At 42.9% G+C, this 23442-nt stretch overlaps 1 protein-coding gene across 4 annotated transcripts in view; it reads left to right on the forward strand.

Moving 5' to 3' along the window:
* MYEF2 (myelin expression factor 2) overlaps positions 1 to 23442 on the forward strand; it is a 35541-nt gene that overhangs the window by 9834 nt on the left and 2265 nt on the right. For 2 of the 4 annotated variants that reach the window (XM_044980112.1, XM_044980115.1), the window contains 10 exons: positions 239 to 288; positions 378 to 441; positions 610 to 711; positions 1939 to 1989; positions 2067 to 2138; positions 2214 to 2309; positions 2470 to 2571; positions 19226 to 19297; positions 21456 to 21661; positions 21742 to 21793. In XM_044980112.1, the coding sequence (XP_044836047.1) occupies positions 239 to 288; positions 378 to 441; positions 610 to 711; positions 1939 to 1989; positions 2067 to 2138; positions 2214 to 2309; positions 2470 to 2571; positions 19226 to 19297; positions 21456 to 21661; positions 21742 to 21793 (867 nt within the window). The remainder of the gene's footprint in view (positions 1 to 238; positions 289 to 377; positions 442 to 609; positions 712 to 1938; positions 1990 to 2066; positions 2139 to 2213; positions 2310 to 2469; positions 2572 to 19225; positions 19298 to 21455; positions 21662 to 21741; positions 21794 to 23442) is intronic. The other 2 variants (XM_044980113.1, XM_044980114.1) reach the window with 2 other exon arrangements.

Raw genomic sequence — 23442 nt, forward strand, 5'->3', positions numbered from 1 at the left:
CACCACCCCTTTGGGAGAGAGAGTTTGAACAGAAAGTGCTCTAACCCCTGAGCTATGGGATATTCTGATGTGGGGCTTCCTCAACTTCTAACTAGCTGATCTCCTTGATAGGAGAAGGGGGGAGGAAACCACTAAGAAAGGTGAGGGAGGTGGGTAAGCTAAATCATAAAAATGAGTCTTTAAAACTAGTTAGACTGCCTTCAGTAGTCAGATCAAACTTCTTTGACTTGGTCTTCAGCTATGTTCAATGGACAGTTCCTGTTCGATAGACCCATGCATGTAAAAATGGTGAGTTGTCTGCCCGTCCCCTTGTACCTTACTTTTAACTAAGCTAAAATGTAGTGAAATCCCTCCTAATAATACTCATTTCACAACAGGATGACAAATCAATTCCTCATGAAGACTTCCGTGTGGTGGAGAACAAGACGCCACAGTTACCTCGTGAGTATGGGCTATAATCTTTCTTACTCCTTGAACTTCATATATTATGATCTGCAGTCTGGAACTGTGTGATGTCTGCACCAGGAGGCATGAATGACGTTTGTAGGGTCTCATTGTGGCAACAGAAATCCTGACTCCTGATGGTGATACTTACTGTGGTTTTCAAAGGTGGCCTTGGAGGTATTGGGATGGGACTTGGACCAGGAGGACAGCCCATCAGTGCAACCCAATTGAGCATGGGTGGTGGAATGGGGAGTATGGGTCCAGGAGGTGAGGATACTTTTATTTCTTTTCTCTATAATGTTAATGGTTCTTGGTCTTGCCTCAGGAAAAATTGTCTGCTCTAACAAAGTAAACCTTGAATAGTGTGAATTTGATTAATTGACTTACATAAATTACTCCTAGGGGAATTCTGCACAATACAGTATTTGCGCAAAATTAATGTTCTGTGCAGAATTTCCTTTTAACCCCACGGAAATAGGCTGCAGAGGTGCTGATGGCCACTTGGGGCCACTGGACCCAGCAGAGCCCAGCTTGCAAATAGAAGACACTCCAAGGGGGAGTGGGAGGGAGTTGAAGGGTTTCTGGCAGCTGCAGTTCCCGGCATGCCCTGGAGCAGGGGTGGCCAACTTGAGCCTGAGAAGGAGCCAGAATTTAGCAATATACATTGCCAAAGAGCTACAGTAATATGTCAGCAGCTCCCTCCCCCGCTCCCAACGCCTCCCACCCACTGGCAGCTCTGCCAATCAGCACCTCCCTCTTCCTCCCGATCACCTGTTTCGTGGTGTGCAGGAAGCTCTGGGGGTGGAGGGCACAGCAGGCTCAGGGGAGGGGCCGAGAAGGGGTGGAGTGGGGGCAGGGCCTGTGGCAGAGCCAGGGGTTGAGCAGTGAGCACCTCCCGGCACATTAGAAGTTGTTGCCTATAGCTCCAGCCCTGGAGTCAGTGCCTATACAAGGAGCAGCATATTACCTTCTGAAGAGCCGCATGTGGCTCTGGAGCCACAGGTTGGTCACCTCTGCTCTGGAGGAAGGAGGCGGCATGCAAGAAACTCTGTACAAGCCCAGGACCCAGCATCAAGCTGTTTCTCCCTCTGGATCCCTGGGCTCTGGGAGGATAGGGGACATGAGTGTCTGAGGTGGATCTGGGCCCTGGAGGGAGTGTGGGGGTGTCTGGCCCTGAGGCAGGGCTCGGGGAGAGGGGCAGAGAAACACAACTGGGTTGTTGTAAGGGTTTCTTTAACTCTCTACTCCTGGGGGAATTTTTTTTGTCTGTATTGTTACAGACATAATTGCTGACAGTATTTTGAAATTAATTACCCAAATAATTGAAATTGGTGAGATTATATAGTGGTGTTTTGATAAAATATGCAGAATTTTAAAATATTGTGCACAGAATATTTAACTCTTTGGTGCAGAATTCCCACAGGAGTAATAATATAGAAATAGAGAGAGAGCTTTTTCTGTGTTCTAAACTATATGTATAACTTTTGGTTGAAGGTATGGGAATGGATGGCCCAGGCTTTGGAGGAATGAACAGAATGGGAGGAGGTATATGTATTTTTTTATTTCTTTTCTGTTAATGTCTTTAAAATATCGTATAGAAAACATTTTTCCTTATTGCATAGGTATCGGTGGATTTGGTGGAATGGAAGGAATGACTAACATGGGAGGATTTGGTGGAGTCAGCAGAATGGGAGGTGAGTGAACTCTCTCTCTCTCTCTCTCTCTCCTTTTAATCAATTATTGTTATTAAAACTCTTTTCTTTACATAGGGATGGGGAGTGTAGATGACTTCAGAGGAAATATGGGCAGTGGAATGAGTGGGGGCATAGGAACCGGCATGGGAGGCATGGCAACTGGCATGGGAGGTAAGTTAGCAAACTTAAATGTGAGCTCTTCAGATTTGTGCTTTAAACTACTTTCCCTTTACATGAGAAAACATGAAATACGTAATTTATGTACATCTTATGTTGAAAATGTAACAGAAAATCTATTATAACTTCTGCTTGTTTGTTGGTATATTCTCAGCAGAAATGTTTCGTGGTGGAATGGGAGGAAGTATGGACAGAGATTTTGGTCGGAGTGACATGGCAATGAACCGGGGCTTTGGAGATTCATTTGGAAGAATGGGTATGGTAACTCTGTCAAACTTGAGTTCTTCCTGAGCAATCACATTTCTTATTTCTTTTGACAAGTAAACCAACTAGTAAATCGATATGCTCTTCATCTTCAACCTCAGTCTCCAAAAAGCATTTGGAGTGTTTTGGTGCTGCAATGAGGATAAAATTTAGATCTTTACATAGATGGAAGTATGGTGGCCCTGTCCAAAAAAAATTATTTTTTTAAATGAGAGAGTGTTTAAAGAGAATATTTTAAGTTAACACAGCTAGTAACTTTGAGTATTTGAAGAACTGAAATTCTAGGACACCTTTCTGGAAACTACATACCAGCTGTTCAAATATTTGTCTTGCAATTTCTGTGGCCTTGTCTCATTAGTGCACACTAGACAGGTTGTCCTTCCTGTTTATGTAAATTGGATAGGAGGCATCCAATAGAAACAGTGAAATTTTACCATCTTTGTCTCCTCCCCTTCCTTGTACAGGCCCAGTCTGCTTCCTTTCTTTTTTTGATGCAAGTCATACTCCTGGGGGAATTCTGCACCAAAAAAATAAAAATTCTGAGCACAGTATTTTAAAATTCTGAATTTTATTTGTCAAAATCACACTACATAATCACAGCAGTTTGTTATTTTGGTAATTTATTTCAAAATACCTGTCAGCAAGTATGTCTGTAACAATACAGAGACACACACAAATTCCCCCAGGAGTAGAGAGTTAAAGAAACCCCCATGACAACCCAGTTGCTGTTTCTCCGCCCCTTTCCCCCTCCCCCAGAGCCCAGCTGGGGGGAGCAGACACCCACAACCCCTTCCCCCTCCCCCCCCCAAGCCAGCCACTGTGCTCCCCCAGCCAGTATACCCCAACCCCCTTTCCCCCATCCCATACCCCCCACCCCCAGAGCCCAGCCAAGCTCCTGCCTCTCCCTCCCCCAGGGCATGCTGGGAACTGTAGCTGCCAGGAATCCTCTAGCTCCCTCCCCCACCCCTCGGCATTGTCTTCTAGGTGTGAGCTGGGCTCTGCTGGGTCCAGCAACCACTAGTTGTGGCCCTCAGCACTGCAGTCCATTTCTGTGGGGCAAGGAAATTCTGCGTGCATGTTAATTTCTGAAAAATTCAGCATTGCACAGTGGCGTAGAACGTCCCCAGGAGTAAAGATAGCTCAGGAGGTTGTGCTGATATTTTTCTCAACTTTTAGGTCACCATGTCCTGTGCAAGGATGTTGCACTTTTTTGACTGAGTAGGTTTCACTACTCTCTTGGCTTCACTTGCTCATTTAGGACAAAAAGTATTCTGCAGAAGTAGAGTCTAGGTTGACCAGAAGTTCAAGGATGAGCCTGGATTCTGCCTAAATGTAGCTATTTACTGCCTTCCTTTTATGGTGGACATGCTAAAGAGATTGACTTTCCTTTCTGGTAACTCCACTCTGCAAAGGTGAAGAATAGCATGAGGTTGACTCATAAAATCCTTCATGATATATGGATGCCTCAGTGGAAGAGGCAGAGGGGACTAGTTTAAGTTGCCACCATAAAGGGTATGGCTACACTTGCGAGTTGCAGCGCTGGTGGAGGCTTTCCAGCGCTGCAATTAGTAAGTGTCCACACCTGCAGGGCACATCCAGCGCTGCAACTCCCTGGCTGCAGCGCTGGCCGTACACCTGGCTCAGCATGGGGAATAAAGATTGCAGCGCTGGTGCTGCAGCGCTGGTCATCAAATGTGGCCACACACCAGCGCTGTTATTGGCCTCCAGGGTATTAGCAGATATCCCAGAATGCTTTTATAAATTACTCTCTTTGTTTTGTTATGCAGCCTCTCTTTGTTTTGTTGTGAACTCCGAGCTCCGTAGCTCCGTTCAGTTGATCCCTGAGCTGCTTATCTACAAACACAGCTCCTGTTTGCTGTGATCAATCTGTGAACAATCAAATGAGATAATGAGGCAGGCAGGGAGTAAGTGTTTGCTTGACAGAAACGGGGGAGAGAGGGAGTCCGTTGGCTGCAGGCTGTTTGCAGTTAAGGGTAAGGGATCGGGAACATGTTCTGATTTTTCAAGGCAGGAAGCCGATACACAGTGTTGGCTCCAAAAATCCACTCTCTCTCGCCCACTCCCTGTCACACTACGCCCCACCCCACCCCCCTCTTTTGAAAAGCACGTTGCTGCCACTTGAACGCTGGGATAGCTGCCCATAATGCATCACTCCCAACAGCGCTGCAAATGTGGCCACACACCAGTGCTGGTAGCTGTGAGTGTGGCCACACACCAGCGCTGGCCCTGCACAGCTGGATGACCAGCGCTGCAACTACCAGCGCTGCAGATTTGTAAGTGTAGCCATACCCAAAGTCTGCTTGTAAAACAGTTTTTCCCTGAAGGAGATTCAGGCATGATTACCAATTTTAATTAGAAAATCCCCATTTAGACAGGTGCTTAAGTCAAATTAGCGAACCATTATTTACACAAGTCAGTCTGGAAGCGCTGCTTTTTCCGGCCTCTGAATGGCTTCTACTCTTCATACATTCTCTGTTTGGGGTGGGGCATCTTCAAGGATTGGGTCCACATCACAGAAGATCAGTGGGTCCTCTTGACTATCTTGAATTTCTGAGTTGCCTCCCTGTCTCACAAGATGATTCAATCTTTTCTTCAGGGGCAGAAAAGAAGATTCTTCGCAAATCATTCTTTGCACAATCGGGTTAATTTGCCCCTTTCCAAAAGACATCAGATTTTCTGGTATCTGTTTTAGACTATTTCCCATCTTTTAAGATGACAGGAAATCTTTGCCCCATCTTGGATTTAAAGTGGCTGAACAGTTCCTTGGAAGTGAAGATGTTGCCGACACAGAGGGCCGAGGACAGCAACAGTGGGAGTTCATTGCCCGGTGTGCGCTGCACTAATTAACACACCAGGGTGGAGAAGCAAAACCAGGTTTATTTGAGCCCAAATAGGTGCCAGGGAGAAAAAGCATTCTCAAATCCTGCACACACATACAAGCGGTTTTTCTCTCTTTATACATAACTTCAGCTAAGCATTCCCATCACCCCCCACACTCCTCCTCTCCCCCCACCTTTCATTCCCATGCAGCAAATACACTTTGCAATAGCAATTACATGAAGCAGTTAAGTCATACTTGGCAAAAACCACTTTAGCTCGTTAGTAACTCTTCTGTGAACAGTTATCTTGTTTTACTTTCCTGGATCCGTTATTCTGCCCCCCCCCCCCCCCCCCTTAGCCAGGTATAAGCAGGCTTCATCATTATCTCCTGGCAATACCACAGCTGAGCTAGCTGTTGTACATTCCATTCTCGGTTACTGGCCTGTTAGGTTAATTAAAGTTCAAACATAAACATGGAAGCGCTTTGGTCAGACATGGAGTGACTTTAGTTCATTCAGGCCTACTACAGAAGGCTTTATTGACACTTATGGCTTTCCACCCTCCTGAGTTACCTAGGATTATGCCTAGTGACACCAACAACTCCCCCCTTTGAGAATACTCAACAAACTTTTGGCTGAGTTTTCTCAAACTTTGAGGCCAAAAAGCAATTAAGCTCTAGGGAGCTGGGGTTAGTAATGAGGGTATTCAGTTCCACATTCATCCTCCCCATGGACCCAGCAGGATTCGGTATGTGGGAGCCCACACCCACCCTAACCGGTCCAAATGCTTGGAAGGAGCACTGTAAATGTACACACTTCCACCCAGAAAGTGTCCAAGTATGTCTTCATGACCACAGATCGGATGGTACTCCTGATATGTCTGTAAGGGGAGTGGGTCAAGTCTGGTGCTTAAGATCACTCTGAATGGCCATCAGCTGGTCATTTAGGAAATCCTGAATTTCTAAACATACTAGATCCCACTGCAATGCCTTCCCAGCCTCAGTGATATTCAATACCATCTCTGTCAGTAACTTCTGGGTCATAGGACTAATGGTGAAAATGACATGTAACTCACCAACTCCAGCCTGTACTTAAGATAGCTGAGCTTCAAAAATAAGTCTAGTGGCCTTTTCTAGTTGGCCCAATTTCTCATCATTTTCTTGGCTTTCAGGTCCCTCTTTTTTCCAGAGGAAATAGCCCAGGCTCTCTGTTATACTAATCTAATGGCAACCCCTTGTGAGCAATCTGGGTATGTAAAAGTGATCTGAAAACTGGATAAAGGCAATGTCATTTAAAATCCAATTAGGGAGGGCAATACATACTGAAGGATTTATCCAAAACACAGGGCGCAGCCTGTAGAATAAACCCCAAAATCCAATTAATACCACATTCCCAAACATGGGTCCCACAAGTTTCTTCCTGCCAGTGTATAATTTTTTATTTTTTTTTATTCTTTTCCACCAGGGTCAGTTCTCAGTGTCCTTTCTGGTCAGGAATTCCTGGACTTTGGCAATGTCAGTGAAATGAGTGTTTCTTCTCCTTTCCCGAAACAGTTGTAGTTCAGCATTCTACAAGGGAGGGATTACGAGTACATCACCCTGTAATGGTTTTGCTTCTTTTAGAAAAATTCAAAGGCACAGCAGATTTGTTCGTGGACAAGGGAGAGGTTTAACCAGCACGTCACCTTGTCCTTTTTCCCTGCTGTCCAGAAGGCACAGTAAAACTAGAAAAAGGAATAGGCTAATCATCAGTAGGAGAATTCTTCTGAGGTGGAGGGGTCTTTTTGCAGTGAGAATCCTGGGTCCAGGCAGTCAGTCTTTGGCACTTCACAGCGGTGTCGGTAGTCAGCAGGACTTAATAAGGGCCTTTCCAGCATGGAGTCAAAGCAGTCTTTCGCTGGTGGACTTTTACATTGATCCGGTTTTCTGGTTCCAAGGAGTAGCGGGGCTGCTAGGGTCTTCAGATAGTGCTTCTTTACCTGTGAGAAAAGAAACCTAACACATTGCATTAGTGTCTTTGCAGATTTTACATCTGCTTGGGTATATTCAAGCCCCTCCCCCCCCTTTTCTTGGTTGTTAGCCAAGTCTTAGCTGTGAGCAGTGTCCTTGAACAGAGTCAGTGTTTTATCTTGAAACTGAGCATGTTAACTATTTTTTTGTTTCTTAGTTAACTTGTTCTTTTTCCTTTTCCCCTTTTTGGCTTCTTTGTAGGTTAAAAGGAAACTTTTACTTTTTACTTATACACCTTTTGTTAACAATGAACACGTACACATTGCCATTATACAGTACATTAGTCTTATTATTTAATGTATGCCACATATACCCTTTCACTAAATTAACCTTATTATAGAGTTTGGAACAACAAGCCAGGATAAGCACACCCACTTTGAGTTTCTTCAATACAACCTCTAGTCCAATAGCTTCCCACCATCCCTAGCCCGCTGGCTAGAAGTCTGAGGTAGCCAGAAGGATCCCATGCACAATATGGGGAGTGGGTTAACTCTTCATGTCCTTGCTTCCAAAGACTGTTAATATGCAAATTTTAATAACTTCAATTAAACAATCAATTTAAAAACTTTCAATTAACAGATTTGGCCAATAAAGTTTCTCTTTCTCTTAAGGAAATGTACTAGACTTTAGTATATCACATTTTTCCTGATGTATCCAAACACTTTGTATTTTAAGTTGAACAAAACAAGTATCTGCATTTCAATCCAACCCTTTCACTTGATTTTAAGCCAGACCATCCCATGAAAATATTAAACACAACAATTCTGGCCACGAGACAAACACCACAAGACAGAACATAGAACACCAAACATAATTTTTACTGTGCCAGCAAATCATGGTACGTTGAATGCTGTTCAGCTGGCATTAGTTTTCTCTGATTATCTGAAAGACAAAAATAGAGGTCTACCCCTTCTGGGCAGTCAATCATTGCTTAAAATATACAAATACCCTTGTTGATTTCAGGCAAAACAGGGGAATTACCCCATATTTCTCATATGAGTTTCTTAGACAGCCCTGGTCTCAGCGGCCTCTACCTTATCAGTTAGTTAATTTGCATTAACACAGATGCTTTCTGGCTTGCCCTTCCACCCCCAACTCCTGCTTTTAAACACTGAAAGAAAACATCACCACTTACAGTGCCCTTAGAGCCTAATACAATTTTAATTACATAACACTATATACATTCTTCAGCTAATTCAACAAAATTGTTCATAGCCAAATGATTGCAATCTAATAATTTCTTTGCCTGAATTTATTTACAAACATTTCAAAGACACCAAGAACTTTTCTCTTTAGCATTTTTACAAGGTTCAACTGCTGTTTCCTCCAGCAACTACAGAGTTAACTTTCCACTCTGTTTTAAATCACTTGCTTGTTTCAACCTGTTTTCCAGTCTCTCTCTCTGTTGCCTGCCTGCCTGGGCCCGATCTTTCTTTTCTCGCTGAACCGTCGCTTCCATGGGTACCAACTTATTCCACTACCAGTTTAGCTAGGAGGGTGGGCTTTTGAACTAGCCCCCACCCTTCTGGTCGTTTCCCTAAAACATTTTTACTCACAAGACTATTCGAGTCCTCCCTTTTCTCCAACCACTTTATTGCCCAGTCCTGCTACAACTGGGGGTAGATCCACATGCCATCCTTCCCGGTCAACCAGGGTGGAGAGAGGAATGCTAAACCCCCCTCCAGTTCTCAGACTTACTGCGGCTGAGAGTGGGCACACCTTTAATCATACAATCCTCAACATATAACACCAACAGTACCAAACAAAGCAAACATAAAATAACAAGGGAAAAACAGATAGATGGTGTAAATTCTGCAGGGCTCCCCCATTCTCTATTGCTCACCAAACTGTGACAGATTTCTGTTACCAATCAATCCCTCATGTCAGGTGATCAAACTGACACTGCAGGACGGTGGGGGGGAGGATAGAGAAAACACACCATATAACCACATTTTAAAGCTTCATTAAAAATAATAAAACAACAATGGAGAGTGTTGGGAACGCTCCCACATCACTCAGGAAGAACATGAATGCCCCAAGCCTTAAGCCACTTTAATACTCACACATATCCAGACTGTTCACGTCTGTATATAACATTCAGAGAAGGGGAATAGGTGGACGGGAGATTATCCTGTATACAGCCTGTCCAGAATTTCCAACATATTCCGCTTTTGGGAGGGCTGTTCTTTTACACCCTGGACTCTCCTGCGGCGTCTCTTTCAGAGATTCCAGTTCAGGTCAGCTGCCTGTCCGGCTTCGGGGTTGCAAAAATTGTTGGATCTCACTGAACCGTTAAGCTTTGCAAATGCAATCTCAGTTCTGTAACTTGTATTGCCTTTGGTTTGCCTCTGTCTCTATTTTTCCACAACCAGCTGGGGCTGAAAGCAGTTTTTCTTTGTACTTAGCATAGTCTGCACTGATTCTTGACCTTGTACACAGAGCAGCTTTCCCTTTATCTCTGGGCTAAGCTGAATTTCAAATTAACCCGTTCCTAGACAAATTGCTCACACTGTGTCAGAGGCTTTTCTTTGGTGATTAAAAGCTCCTCTGAGATATATGATCTTATCTAGATTGAAGGTACCTTCTAATGGACATTGTTTAGATGGATTTTCACGCGTATAAAGGTTCCAATTCTCTAAATACCTACAGGTTTTAGGACCATAATGTACGTACATGTAACATGCTGGGGTACCCTTAGGGGGTGAGGTGGAATGTTTAGACTGTCCCTCCCCCATTTTCCACTTACACACACACAGAGAGGGTGCCCTGTCCGCGCTAGCGGCACATAAACTAAGGATCTCTCCCTACAGGGCACTCACACAGGAGAGACTAACGAAGATGACCGCGACTCTCCTACACCTCCCTTCAGCAAAGAGTGTTGGCTAGTCTCTGGGAGACGGCGCCGCTTACTCTGATTGCGTCCAGTGAGATGATCAGACTGTCAGTAGCCCACACAGAAAGGAGAGGGGAGGGAAGATGGGTTCACACACTCCTAGACCCAGGAAGCTTCCTCGCCGGACGATGCCAGGCCGAGTCAGCCCACCGTGGGTCGGATCTCCTAAAGATCCACTAGTTACCGGGCTTGCGTTAGAGTACTCCTGATCATGAGCCTTCGCTTCACAAGGTACTCTGGGCGTCTTCCGGTAATGATCACTCACACTGGTATACACACACACACACCAAGACCATTATTTCCTATTACCACGATGCATCTTATCTTGCTGCACAGTCAATAAGATCAGATTGCGTGAGCCCAACAGAGACAGACGTCCGCACGGACAGTTCTCCTCCCAGTGCAGCTCTGGGGCATATGATGGGGGATTTTTACAAGAGCTCTCCATACAAACAGCTTCAGAAGCTACCTGTTCGCTGACAAAACAGGAGTAATTGAAGGATCGTGTTGTAATTAAGTGATCCTTCCGGTGGCCACCTTTCCTGGCTCTCTAGCTCAGGGGTCGGCAACCTTTACTATCAAAAGAGCCATTTTGCCCCCTCTTCCACTAAAGAAAAATAGTCTGGAGCCGCAAAACATAACACTGCTTATAAACTTTTAAAAGTTTTAATCTTTTTTTAATTTTACCTGTTACAACAACAGAATACAACAAACAGAAGTGCAGTGTGCATGTGTAGGCCTACTTTGAAATAAATTAAACACTGAACTATGCAGGCCTTTTTGAGTCCTTCCCGTATTTGTGTAAAATTAAAATAAAACGTAGCCCACTTTAATATAAAAAAACATATAGTTGCAGCCTAGCAGTTTTAAAAAAGTAAACATAAAATTAGGAACGTTTTTTGACAAGTCCATTTCAGTGTGCTCTCATCCTCTTCGGGTTTCTTTCTCAGCCAGCAATCAACCGAAGCACCTGAACATACAATAAAAAACTACATCAGCTCCGGGTCTGAAATAAATGTTTTTTTCTGAATAATAATAGCCTATTAAATGCTAATGTTCTCACCTGTTTAATGTGACTTCTGAAGCTTGATGCTGATCTTCCCTATGTCTGGGCTGTAAGATGTGACTTTGATCTTCACACAGGACTGTAGGCTCTCATTTGTGAGGCGGGAGCGATAGTTGGACTTTATGAAGTTCATGCTCGAGAAAACTTGCTCGCATAAGTATGTTGAGCCAAAGATGGCCAGGACTCCAAATGCATACTTTTTCATGTTCAGATACGTGTCGGGAATGGCACTCCATGTTTCAAAAACAAGTTTGTCGGGTTTGGGGAGGTTTTCAATATCATTCCATTTGTTCTCTTTAGCGAGAGTGGCCTTCTGACGGGCGACTTCTTCGAGATCCGCTGTCAGGCTTTTGAACTTGGACACCCATAAGTCTTTATCCGCTATGTCGGCCAGTTCAATTTCAAGATCGGGCTGACTTATCCCTGTGAATGCGGATATGTTCAGCAGGGATGGGTCGATGTCCAGCGGTGTGACAGGGAAGGACAGAGTGTTTTTTTCCTTTCTGAACTCGCTGAATCTTTCTCTTAATGCAGCTTGCATTGCCATAATTGCACGGTGTAAATAATCACAATTTATGTGATTGTTCTCTTCTTTGAACTCTCTCAGGGAGGGGAAGTGAGAGAGCGTACCTCTCTGTACATCTCTGGCAAACACTGTCATCTTGCGCTCAAACGCCAGAACATCCTCCAGCAACTGCAGGGCCGTGCTTCCCTTTCCCTGGAGATTTTTATTCAGCGTGTTTAAGTGACTTGTCATATCCACCATGAAATAAAACTTTTCCAGCCAATCGAGGTCTCCCAGTTCGGGATAGCTGAGGCATTTGCTTTCCAAGAAGGTTTTCACATGTTCCAGACAAGCAGCGAAGCATTTCAGCACGTCTCCCCTTGACAGCCACCGAACTCTGTTGTGCAGCAGGAGATCCAAATATGCGCTCTCGACTTCATCTAACCATGAACAAAACTGTCGGTGGTTTAACCCGTTTGCAATTATTTTGTTCACTATCTTAATAACGAGGCTCATCACTTCCACACATTCAGGGGGGAATGTTTGAGCGCACAGTGCTTCTTGGTGCAAGATGCAGTGAAACGTCATCAGCTCTCGATCCAGCGACTTTTGAAGTAAATTCACAAAGCCCTTCTGTGCTCCTCTCATACTGGGTGCACCATCAGTAGACACTGACACCAGGTGAGTGGTGTTTATTCCTTTGGCTTTTAGACAACTCAAAACAGCCTCACAAATGTCCTGTCCCCGCGTTTGGCCCTTTAGCGGTATGAGTTCAATCAGTTCTTCCTGCGGCCCATCAGAGTTCACATATCTGCATAACAGTGCTGTCTGCTCAATATCGTTTACATCACTTGACTCATCACAGGCAATTGAATATGCTTGAGCTGAATTGATGTCATCAATTTGCTTACTGGTGATGTTTGTTGCCATTTTAATGGTTCTGTCCTTAACGGTCTTTGCAGAGAGAGGCATTTCTTTAATTTTCTGAATAATTTCCTGTTTGTTTTTGAATTCGGAGAATAGATGCTCTGATATTTTTATGAACGATTCTTTCATGTATTCTCCGTCTGTGAACGGCTTCCCCCCTCCTTACGATCTCATGAGCTGCCACAAAACTAGCAGCTGTAGCTGAGTTTGGAGAGTTGATCCACTTCTTGAAAGTATGTTTGCTCTGCTCAACTTTCCGTAGTAGGGCGAAAGAGAGCGATTTCGGAACATCTTCAGTTGGGTACTTTTCAGAAAATGCTGAGTGCTTGTTTTGAAAATGTCTTTCAACGTTACATTTTTTGTTGTTTGCTAATTTCTCGCCACATATCAAGCACACAGGAAAGCCAGCGTCGTTGGCAGTGAAGGCAAAGGAATCTGTCCATGCAGAATTAAACTCTCTATTTTCTTCTGAGATTTTTCTTTTTTGGGATGTATTCATGGTTAGCTTACCGCGGGGGTCGCACACTCAAGAATCCGCCTGCAGGTAAAGGCGAGGGCTATAGACATGGATGTGACACATATTTTAATTGACAAATTATAAAAACTTTTAAAAAAATTCGATGTTAAAGTATCACCTCGAACTCCAAGATAACTGTGCAACAAAATAAACAAAAATAAAATATATAAATAAAAATTAAATTAATAAATAACCGTTATCCTTTTTTTTCTTTTGTTAAGGCCGAAGGGAGCCACAACAAGGAGGCTGAAGAGCCGCATGCGGCTCCGGAGCCGCGGGTTGCAGACCCCTGCTCTAGCTGATATTGAGGCCAGTCAACTGTACAGAACCTCTTCAGTTTGCTTTTAGTCAATGGATCTGATTCAAACACTTTCCAATTAATCAGAATGCATTCTAAGGGTGTACACCGTGCCCTGCCTATACTCTGTCCCTGCCCCATACCACGGGCTTGCCCTTGACCCACTATAGGACACTCTCTTGTCTAGTGGGAATTACAACGGCTGGGCGTCCCCAGCCTCAGGCAAAAGTCCACACCACTGGACTGTTCCTACCTTATCCATGGGACCGGTTCCTCACCATCGCCCGCAGCTGCTTCTCCACTATCTGAGTGCGTTGCACCGTTGTGTCCTCCAAGGTCAGCCTGACGCGTCTCTGCCGAGGCCCCCGGTAAAGGCACCGGTGCGCGCTGGGCGTCAGCTGTGACCATCGTCCGCTGGCCATTGGAGGAGTCCGGGCAAGGCACAATTTTGCCTCGAGCCCACCCAGGGACGCCAAAACTGTTGCTGGCACAGAGGGCCGAGGACAGCAACAGTGGGGGTTCGTTGCCCGGTGTGCGCTGCACTAATTAACACACCAGGGTGGAGAAGCAAAACCAGGTTTATTTGAGCCCAAATAGGTGCCAGGGAGAAAAAGCATTCTCAAATCCTGCACACACACACAAGCGGTTTTTCTCTCTTTATACATAACTTCAGCTAAGCATTCCCATCACCCCCACACTCCTCCTCCTCCCCCCACCTTTCGTTCCCATGCAGCAAATACACTTTGCAATAGCAATTACATGAAGCAGTTAAGTCATACTTGGCAAAAACCACTTTAGCTCGTTAGTAACTCTTCTGTGAACAGTTATCTTGTTTTACTTTCCTGGATCCGTTATTCTGCCCCCTCCCGCCCCCCCCCCCTTAGCCAGGTGTAAGCAGGCTTCATCATTATCTCCTGGCAGTACCACAGTTGAGCTAGCTGTTGTACATTCCATTCTCGGTTACTGGCCTGTTAGGTTAATTAAAGTTCAAACATAAACATGGAAGCGCTTTGGTCAGACATGGAGTGACTTTAGTTCATTCAGGCCTACTACAGAAGGCTTTATTGACACTTATGGCTTTCCACCCTCCTGAGTTACCTAGGGTTATGCCTAGTGACACCAACAAAGACATTTCAAAATAGCAGCCACTATCAACCTAAATATATTCTATGTATTTGTAGACCAAATTTCACAGTTGAAAGTACAAACTTAGCTCTGACTGCAGATGTCCTGACCACCAGTCCAGAGGACTCTGCATTTTAATTTAATTTTAAATGAAGCTTCTTAAACATTTAAAAAAATCTTATGTACTTTACATACAACAATAGTTTAGTTATATATTATAGACTTATAGAAAGAGACCTTCTAAAAACATTAAAATGTATTACTGGCACACGAAACCTTAAATTAGAGTGAATAAATGAAGACTCGGCACACCACTTCCGAAAGGTTGCAGACCCCTGTTTTATACGAATATCAGATTTTTTTTTTCCTGTGTATTGATGATGCATATTGGTCTTGCAGAGGCTGGTATTAAGTCTGTGCATTTTAATACTGTTGTGAGGAATTGGATGTGGGAGTTCTGCATGCAATAGTTGGGAGCAGGTTTCAGCCAAGTCGAGTGCAAAACAGCAGGGCTCTGCCATATACTTGCATTCTGTGGTGCTGCTGTAACAGAACAAGACAGTACATACTTAAAGGTGAAAATGTCCTGGGTTGATTTGTATCTACAAAGTCTATATCCCTGCTTCCTGTGGTCATTACTGCTTAGGGATCACTGAGCAGGATAGCAGTGTCAAGAATGGAAGTAATTGGAAGATACCAGATATCTGCTTCTCTTAATTGCATTTTGGCATTGCCTTTGTATTTAGTGAGAACTTGACAGAATCCCAGAGGACCTATAACTTTTTTCCTTTTGCTAGCTAAACTATTATGACTTTACATCATAACTATTGGTTTATGCTGTGTTTAGCTGAGGAAGACTCTACTGTCCTCCTATCCCAATATCTAGGCTGATGCCTTCTTACTTAAGGAAAATGGGCCACTGGTGCATCGAAGAGGGTCTTCAAAGCTTTAATGCACCCAAGAGACTGTATTGGCCATTTTAAGGGGCATTGTTTGAAGTAAAAGGCTCTCCCTTCTTCCTTGCCTACAATATCAAGGAAACTTATGAATCTAGAACAAGATCTATGAAATCATCTACCTAGATGGCTAGCTTATTTATAAGTTTGTGTATTAATGGCTGTGGCCAGAGTGGAGATGTTCTTGAGTCTAGGCCTCTTCATTAATGAGACACGCTTGGCAGAAGCTTTCTTGCTCCTAACAAATGCTTGGAGACTAGTATTCCCTTCAGAATCACTTTGAGGATAAAATCTGATTGCCCAATTAGCATGGTAGATTTCTCCAGCAATCTGAGCTCTGCTGATGTTGTGTGACCTTACTGTATCCTGCTGGGATTTAGTACCCTGGTTTCAAACTCTGCTGCAAACAGTTCCTTATCATGGAGGACACTTTCAATCAAAGCAATAAGTATGAAATAGTCTTTCCCCTATAGGTCACAAAATGTGTTGCATTGTGATGCAACAATGAAAAGGATGCCCCTGCAGGACCCGAACACAAGCTTTTTGGGTTTGGGGATCCGGTCTAAGCATCCATCTGACCCAAGGAAATATTGTACTTCAGAGAGAGAGCTTTTGATGCCCACCCGCTGGAGCACTGAAAAGCTCAGCTTGCATTGAACAAGCTCAGTATTCTAGCCAGAATCAGCACATTATTCTCTGCAAACCTGAGTAGAAGGATGGTCTCTCAGAGGAACAGTGTTTCCCCCTTTGCCACACCAGTGTTACCTGACCTCAGAATAATCATCTTTCCGTTTGAACTGCTGAGCTAACCAGTCTGTCATCAGGTTCATTATGCAGAAAATATATCCACCCTGGGGAACAGTTTCAGAAATTGGGTATTCAGAGTGTGTGCAGTCTGGGCAAGTCAGTCACTGACTTTCTGTGGCAAAAAACACCAGACCAGATAAACAAAAAAACCCAGAATGTGAAAGGTTCTCCAGCAGATAAAGTAGCATGGGCAACATGAAGTTTTCAGTGTTCTTCCTTCTAGCCCATACCATGCACACTCTTGTTTTCTTTCATGTGAAGGGTAATAAAATCAAGCAAGACAGAGCCAAGATTGTGCTGATAGTTCTGGGGTGAGCAAGTCATCAGTTTGTGGACATACATTGGATGGTATTAGAACCACACTCATTTGTCTTCTCATATCAGGATCTATTGTCACAGTGACGCTGCCTTTGTCACAGTCTAGCAGATCTAGGTTTATCAGAGTTCTGTCTATTCTCTTCTCCATGAAAATGACCATACTGGGTCAGACCAATGGTCCACTTAGCTCAGTTTCCTGTCTTCCAACAGTGGCTGGTGCAGGGTGCTTCAGAGGGAATGAATAGGGCAGTTTGAGTGATCTGTGCCCTATGGTCTAGTCCCAGCTATTGTCAGTCAGAGGTTTAGGGACATTCAGAGCATGGGGTTGCATCCTTGATCATCTTGGCTAATAGCCGTTGACGGACCTATTCTCCATGAATTTATCTGATTCTTTTTGAACCCATTTATATCTTTGGCCTTTACAGCACCCTCTGGCAACAAGTTCTACAGATTGACTGTGGGTTGTATGAAGTACTTCCTTAAGTTAGTTTTAAACTTGCTGCCTCTTAATTTCATTTGCCACAGGTTCATGTATTATGTGAAGGGGTAAATAACACTTTCTTCTTCACTTTCTCCAAACCATTCATGATTTTATAGACCTCTATCATATTCCTGTTCCGTCATCTCTTTTTCCAAGATGACTAGTCGCCGTCTTTTTAATCTCTCCTCATATTGAAGCTGTTCCATATCCCTAATCATTTTTGTTGCCCTTCTCTGTGCTTTTTCCAATTAAAAAAAAAATTTTTTTTTCTTTTTTGAGGTGGGTGACCAGAACTGCATGCAGTATTCAAGGTGTGGGCATTCCATGGATTTATATAGTGGCAATATGATATTTTCTGTTTCTTGTTTATCCCTTTTCTAATGATTCCTCACACTATTAGCTTTTTTGAGTGCTGCTTCACATTGAGCAGATGTTTTCAGAAATCTGCCCACGATGACTCCAAGATCTTTCTTGAGTGGTAACAGCTAATTTAGAACCCATCATTTTGTATGTATAGTTGGGATTGTTTTCCAGTGTGCATTACTTTGCATTTATCAACACTGAATTTCATCTGCCATTTTGTTGCTCAGTCACCTAGTTTTTGTGAGATCCCTTTGTAGCGCTTTGCAGCCTTGGACTTAACTATCCTGAGTAAGTTTGTATCATCTGCAAATTTTGCCACTTCACTATTCTCACTCTTTACCCCTTGTTCCAGATTATTTATGAATATGTTGAACAGAACTGGTCCCGGTATGGATCCTTGTGGGACCCCACTATTTACCTCTGTCCATTGTGAAAATTGACTCTTTATTCTTACCCGTTGTTTCCTAGATTTTAATCAGTTAGTGATCCATGACAGGACCTTCCCTTTTATCCCATGACTCCTTACTTTGCTTAAGAGCCTTTGGTGAAGGACCTTATCAAAGGCTTTCTGAAAGTCCAAGTACACTATTTCCACTGGATCACCCTTGTCCACATGCTTATTTTGACATCCTCAAAGAATTCTAATAGAATGGTGAGGTATTATTTCTCTCAACAAAAGCCTCAGTGACTCTTCCCCAATATATCGTGCTCATCTGTGTCTGATAATTCAGTTCTTTACTATTATAGTTTCAACCACTTCGCCTGGTACTGAGATTTACTCCAGAAAAGGGCAATTTAGCTGCTTACAACAGAATCTGGACAGGGACAGTAGGGGTAGTGCTATGGTAACCTCTACCAAAGCCATCATGAGAGAGTTCTAGAATGGTGGGATTAAAGTACTTTTCCCTTGCTGCCTCAGTCTTGCAGCTCTTAGGAGTTTAATTAATTTGGTGTGTCTTTTCTTCCACATCCCTAGCACTGTTCCTAAAAGCATGTTCTCTCCTCTGACCCACATAGCCTTCCCAGTGGAATCTTTACTTGAGTGTTTAATAAGCAGCTCCTTTGAATTGTTTTGCATCTTTTGGAAGAGAAGCAAAAGCTTCAAGTAATTCTCCTGGTATTGGTACATCAGTTGGGAGTGGGAATGACAGAAGACCTTTCCACTCTATATTTTTCACAATAAGGTGGTCCTGTTAGCCTTGCTTTGGTGTTCTTGCAGGATCATTTTTCTTTATTCCATCTATCTTGCCGTAATGGCAATTTGTCTGTACAAAAGAATTTTTTCCTAGAAAGAGGCTTTGGAAAGCATCTTAAAACTTGTAAAAAGAGCTCAGGACTAGGGGCCATCAAAGTCACTAATTTAGAGGCTTCCCATCCAGCTTGCATAATAAAGTACCAACCCATCTAATATACACAAGTGAAACCAGTCCACAGAGAAGAACCATAAGGTAAGAATGTCTTGTGTAGTTTTAAATGTTAACTAGTGTACTTGCTAATATGTCTGGCTTTGTTAACTTGATTTTTTTTCTATCCTTGTTTAGGTGGTGCAATGGTTGGTGGTTTTGCAGGAGGAATGGGTGCTTCTAGCATGGGCCCAGTAGGATCTGGAATGAGTAGGTTGATTGGTTTCAATAGAATGTAAATGATCAATGTATAGATGTAGCAGAAGATTTTTTTGAAAATAATTAACTTGTTCTAGTGCAATACTTTCAGTGGCAGGAAAATATTCATGTATCAGTCCCAGGTTGTGATTGTAATTCTAATTGTTTTTGGAGGAGCTCTTTTGCTAGAGATGCTTTCCTTATATATAGGGCCTTACTAAATTCAGAGACTGTGAAATCAGGCCTCCCCCCGTGAAATCTAGCTATTGGAGGGGAGCAGCAGAGCTGAGAGCACTCCAACTGGGGGCTCCTACTGTTCACTGATCTCCAGCTGCTGGTCTGCTGGGCTGGGGAGGGATGGGGCTTCGTCTTCCCCTGCATGACCACTCTGAGGGGAGATCAGACCCATCTCTGGGGTACCCGGAGGTGGGTCTGATATCTCTCCTCCCCCTGGCCATGCAGTGGAAGAGAAAGTCCTGTCCCTCCACAGCCTAGCCCTGACTAGTAGCTAGGAGCCTCCGGCTGGGGCACTCCCAGCATTACGGGGGAGATCAGACCCACCTCCAGGAACCTCCCCTGGCTGCAGGAAGCTCTATGGCAATCCTGTGACCTTACACCCCACCATGATGCCCTTTTGGGTTGGGTCCCCCACAGTTACAACACATTGAAATTCCAGATGCAAACATCTGAAAATGTGAAATTGACCAATTAAAAAAACCCTCTGGCTGTGAAACTTACCAAAATGGACCAAGAATTTAGTAGGGCCCTATTTATATATAAACATGGAGTTTCCTCCTCATTCACTACATCCTTTCTAACTCTTAATCTGGTGTTGGAATTTGTCAAACTTCTTAGTATGCTAAGTATTTTTGACGAAAGGAGCAGCATTCAGGTAAGCTTTTTGCTAGAAGAAAGGTAGGGTGATTTATTTGTAGGAATCCTACAACTCTGATTTTTCAATACTGTAATTTTTGCAGTAAGTAAAGCATGCTAGAAACCATCGTTTGTGGTCTAGAATTTCAGATATAATACAGTTAACTTTTTGTGTAAAGGCAACATTCATAGTCAGTAGGCATGACACCTTCACATTGGGATAATTGAAAGACATTGGCTATTTTGGGTGGCATATTAGGAAATCCACTTCCTTGATACTCAAGACATGTGGATGAAGTTGAAGCTCCTGCCTTACCTGAATTTTAATTGTGGATTCATAAAATATTCAATAGGATATTTATCTGAGTGCCAGTAGTTTCACACGCATGACACAAACTAATGTGCTTTAAAATAGCATTTAATGTTGGAAAGTCCAGGCTTCTGATATCAAGTAGTGGCTATTAATGCCAATCCAGTTTAATATCCAAAGAACCCTTCCTTTAGAAGATGATGCCATCAGGTAGGTAAAAGTGTGTGTATCTGCATTCAGGAAAACTGATGTATTTTTATTTTGCCTTCCTGGATTATAATGCTCGAAGTATCCATGTTCTAAAATGTCTACAAAATTTTCATTTAATCTTTTTGGTCCACTGTATGACTTAGTGAAATTTGAAAATCATTGAACTTTCAATTCCTGTGAGGTTTGTGATGTTACTCATTGGAATGTTTTTTATAGATACAGTACTAGTCCATCAACACTTCTGTATCTGCTACTTGGTATCTTATTGTACAGTACTGATATTTTGATAATTCAGAAATGTTCAAATAAAAACATCAATTTTAGTAACTTGCAAAGAATGTAGCAACTGTGATCAGGCTAACATGCTAATATTTGAATCTGCTAGGAGCTTATATGAAATATGACAGACTTCATTATGCTCTGTACTAGACCAGTTTTCTTACCTAAAATGATTGCATTTTCCTTACATAAGAGATCTAATTAAAGCAGCAAGGAGTCCTGTGGCACCTTATAGACTAACAGACGTACTGGAGCATGAGCTTTCGTGGGTGAATACTCATTTCGTCGGATGCATGTACATGCTCCAATATGTCTGTTAGTCTATAAGGTGCCACAGGACACTCTGTTGCTTTTACAGATCCAGACTAACACGGCTACCCCTCTGATACTAATTAGTTAAGTTCACTTACAATACAGCTATAACTTGCATTTAATTTAATATCATGAAGTAAACTTATTTTTATTTCCTGAACATCTTTTCTTCCTCTCTCTGCCTAGGTGGTGGAATGGGTGGTATGAATAGTATGACTGGAGGAATGGGGATGGGGATGGATCGGATGAGCTCCAGTTTTGATCGAATGGGACCAGCTATGGGAGCTGGCCTTGACAGGAACATTGATATGGACCGAGGATTTGTGGCTGGCCCGATGGGAAGTGGTGTGAGAGAGAGAGGTTCTAAAGGCAACCAGATATTTGTCAGAAATGTAAGCATGTGAATTCAAACAGCCACCTATTTTTTCCACTTGGTGTCTGTATATATTATTAATACCTGTTTTCATTCTAGCTTCCATTTGACTTGACCTGGCAGAAGCTAAAAGAGAAATTCAGTCAATGTGGTAAGTATATGGAAGGTTGCAAATGTTGTTGTCCTGCATAAGCCATAAAGTAAGAGCTTAACAAATGTTCAGTCTACAGGGACAGTGGGATGTAGTTATTGCCTAGACAAAATGTTAAATAGCCTGAAGAGTAGTCTGGCCAGCCTTATCCTGCACACATACTTTAATTTCTAGGAAAACTACCGCACTAAATTTACTCTTGCGACTTTAGATGTGTCTTACAGCTGGAGGCAGATTGTTTTTGTTCAGCTAGATGGGCCTGGTCTGTGTATTATCTGAGGGCTGTGGCTTATTAAAAGGAATAAAAGCATTCTTGCTATATTGTTTGGCTTTGTGTATGGAAGACGTGCAGGATTGCTGTGGATATTCAACATAGCATTGATTTATGCAGGTAATTCAGAAAGCCTTTATGGCCCTATTGCTAAAAATGCATGAATCATGGGGCTTAGATGTAAGAACAAACAACTTGTTTCCCCCTTTGAAAACTCACTTTCTGAACTCAGAACCTAATTGGCTTTTTTTTACTTTGCGGGGGGAGAGGGGAGGAAGAAATAATTATCAGATGGCAGTGCTATGCTGAGATGTTGAATAGACAGTCAAACATTTGTGCTCTACAAATTTGATAGCAAATGTACATAGGTTTTGTCCAAGCAAATGAAGTTGCAGGTATTCCTGCTTTTGACTTAATGCAAAGATGTTCATTGCTGGGATGTTATGGGTACATCTACACAGCAAAAAACAACACGAAAAACCTGCGGCAGTGAATCTCAGAGCCCAGGTCAACTGACTTGGGCTGGCACTACAGGGCTAAAAATAGCAGAGTAGACACTCCCGCTTGGGCCCTGAAACCTAGGAGGGGTATGGGAACCTCAGGGTCTGGGGTCCAGCTTGAGTGGAAACATCTACACTGCTGTTTTTAGCCCTGTAGTGCAAGCCCGAGTCAGTTGACCCAGATTTTGAGACTTGCTGCTACAGGGGATGTGTGGGTTTTTTCCCCTCCCTGTGTTTATGCTACTTGGCAGGAGTGCATAAGATAGTAAACTATTTTCCAGTCTCTTGTGGCTATTTTTGTACCTAAACTTTCTTCCTCTTGGCTATCTTCAAGTTTTACTGTTGTGCCTAGAACCCATAGTTATGGATAAGAGCTCCATTGTATTTGGCATTGTACAGACACAAAACAAAAGATGGTGCCTGCCCCAAACAGTAGTAACCATTTTTTGCATTTGCGCTAATCTTAATAGTTGCCTCCTTTTCATGTGTAACCTTGATAATGTTGCATCTTAAAATTAAAAGAATTTTGTGAACATTAGAAGAATGTGGAATTAAAATGTGGAAAAATCTTTACAAGCCATTCTGCAGGTTTAGTATAAAGGAGAAGTAGGGAGGGGAACTAAGGAGAAGTATGAAAACAGAATCTCTGTTTAAGGGTTGTCCAAATACAGTTTTTTGTACTGCTTTAGCTATATCAGTTTCTAAACCAATAATACTGGTAGTGTAGATGTAGTTATACAGTTATAAAGGTGCTTTTATCAGAATAGTTTTTATCCATAAATTTACAGAAATAAGCTATACTGAAAAGCATTTTAGCCTGTGCCCACAGTATCCCTGTTTCTAAACAACGCAATTTCTGTTCATGTTTAACTAGATGA

Source organism: Mauremys mutica, chromosome 11, assembly GCF_020497125.1.
Source record: "Mauremys mutica isolate MM-2020 ecotype Southern chromosome 11, ASM2049712v1, whole genome shotgun sequence".
Lineage (NCBI taxonomy): Eukaryota > Metazoa > Chordata > Testudines > Geoemydidae > Mauremys > Mauremys mutica.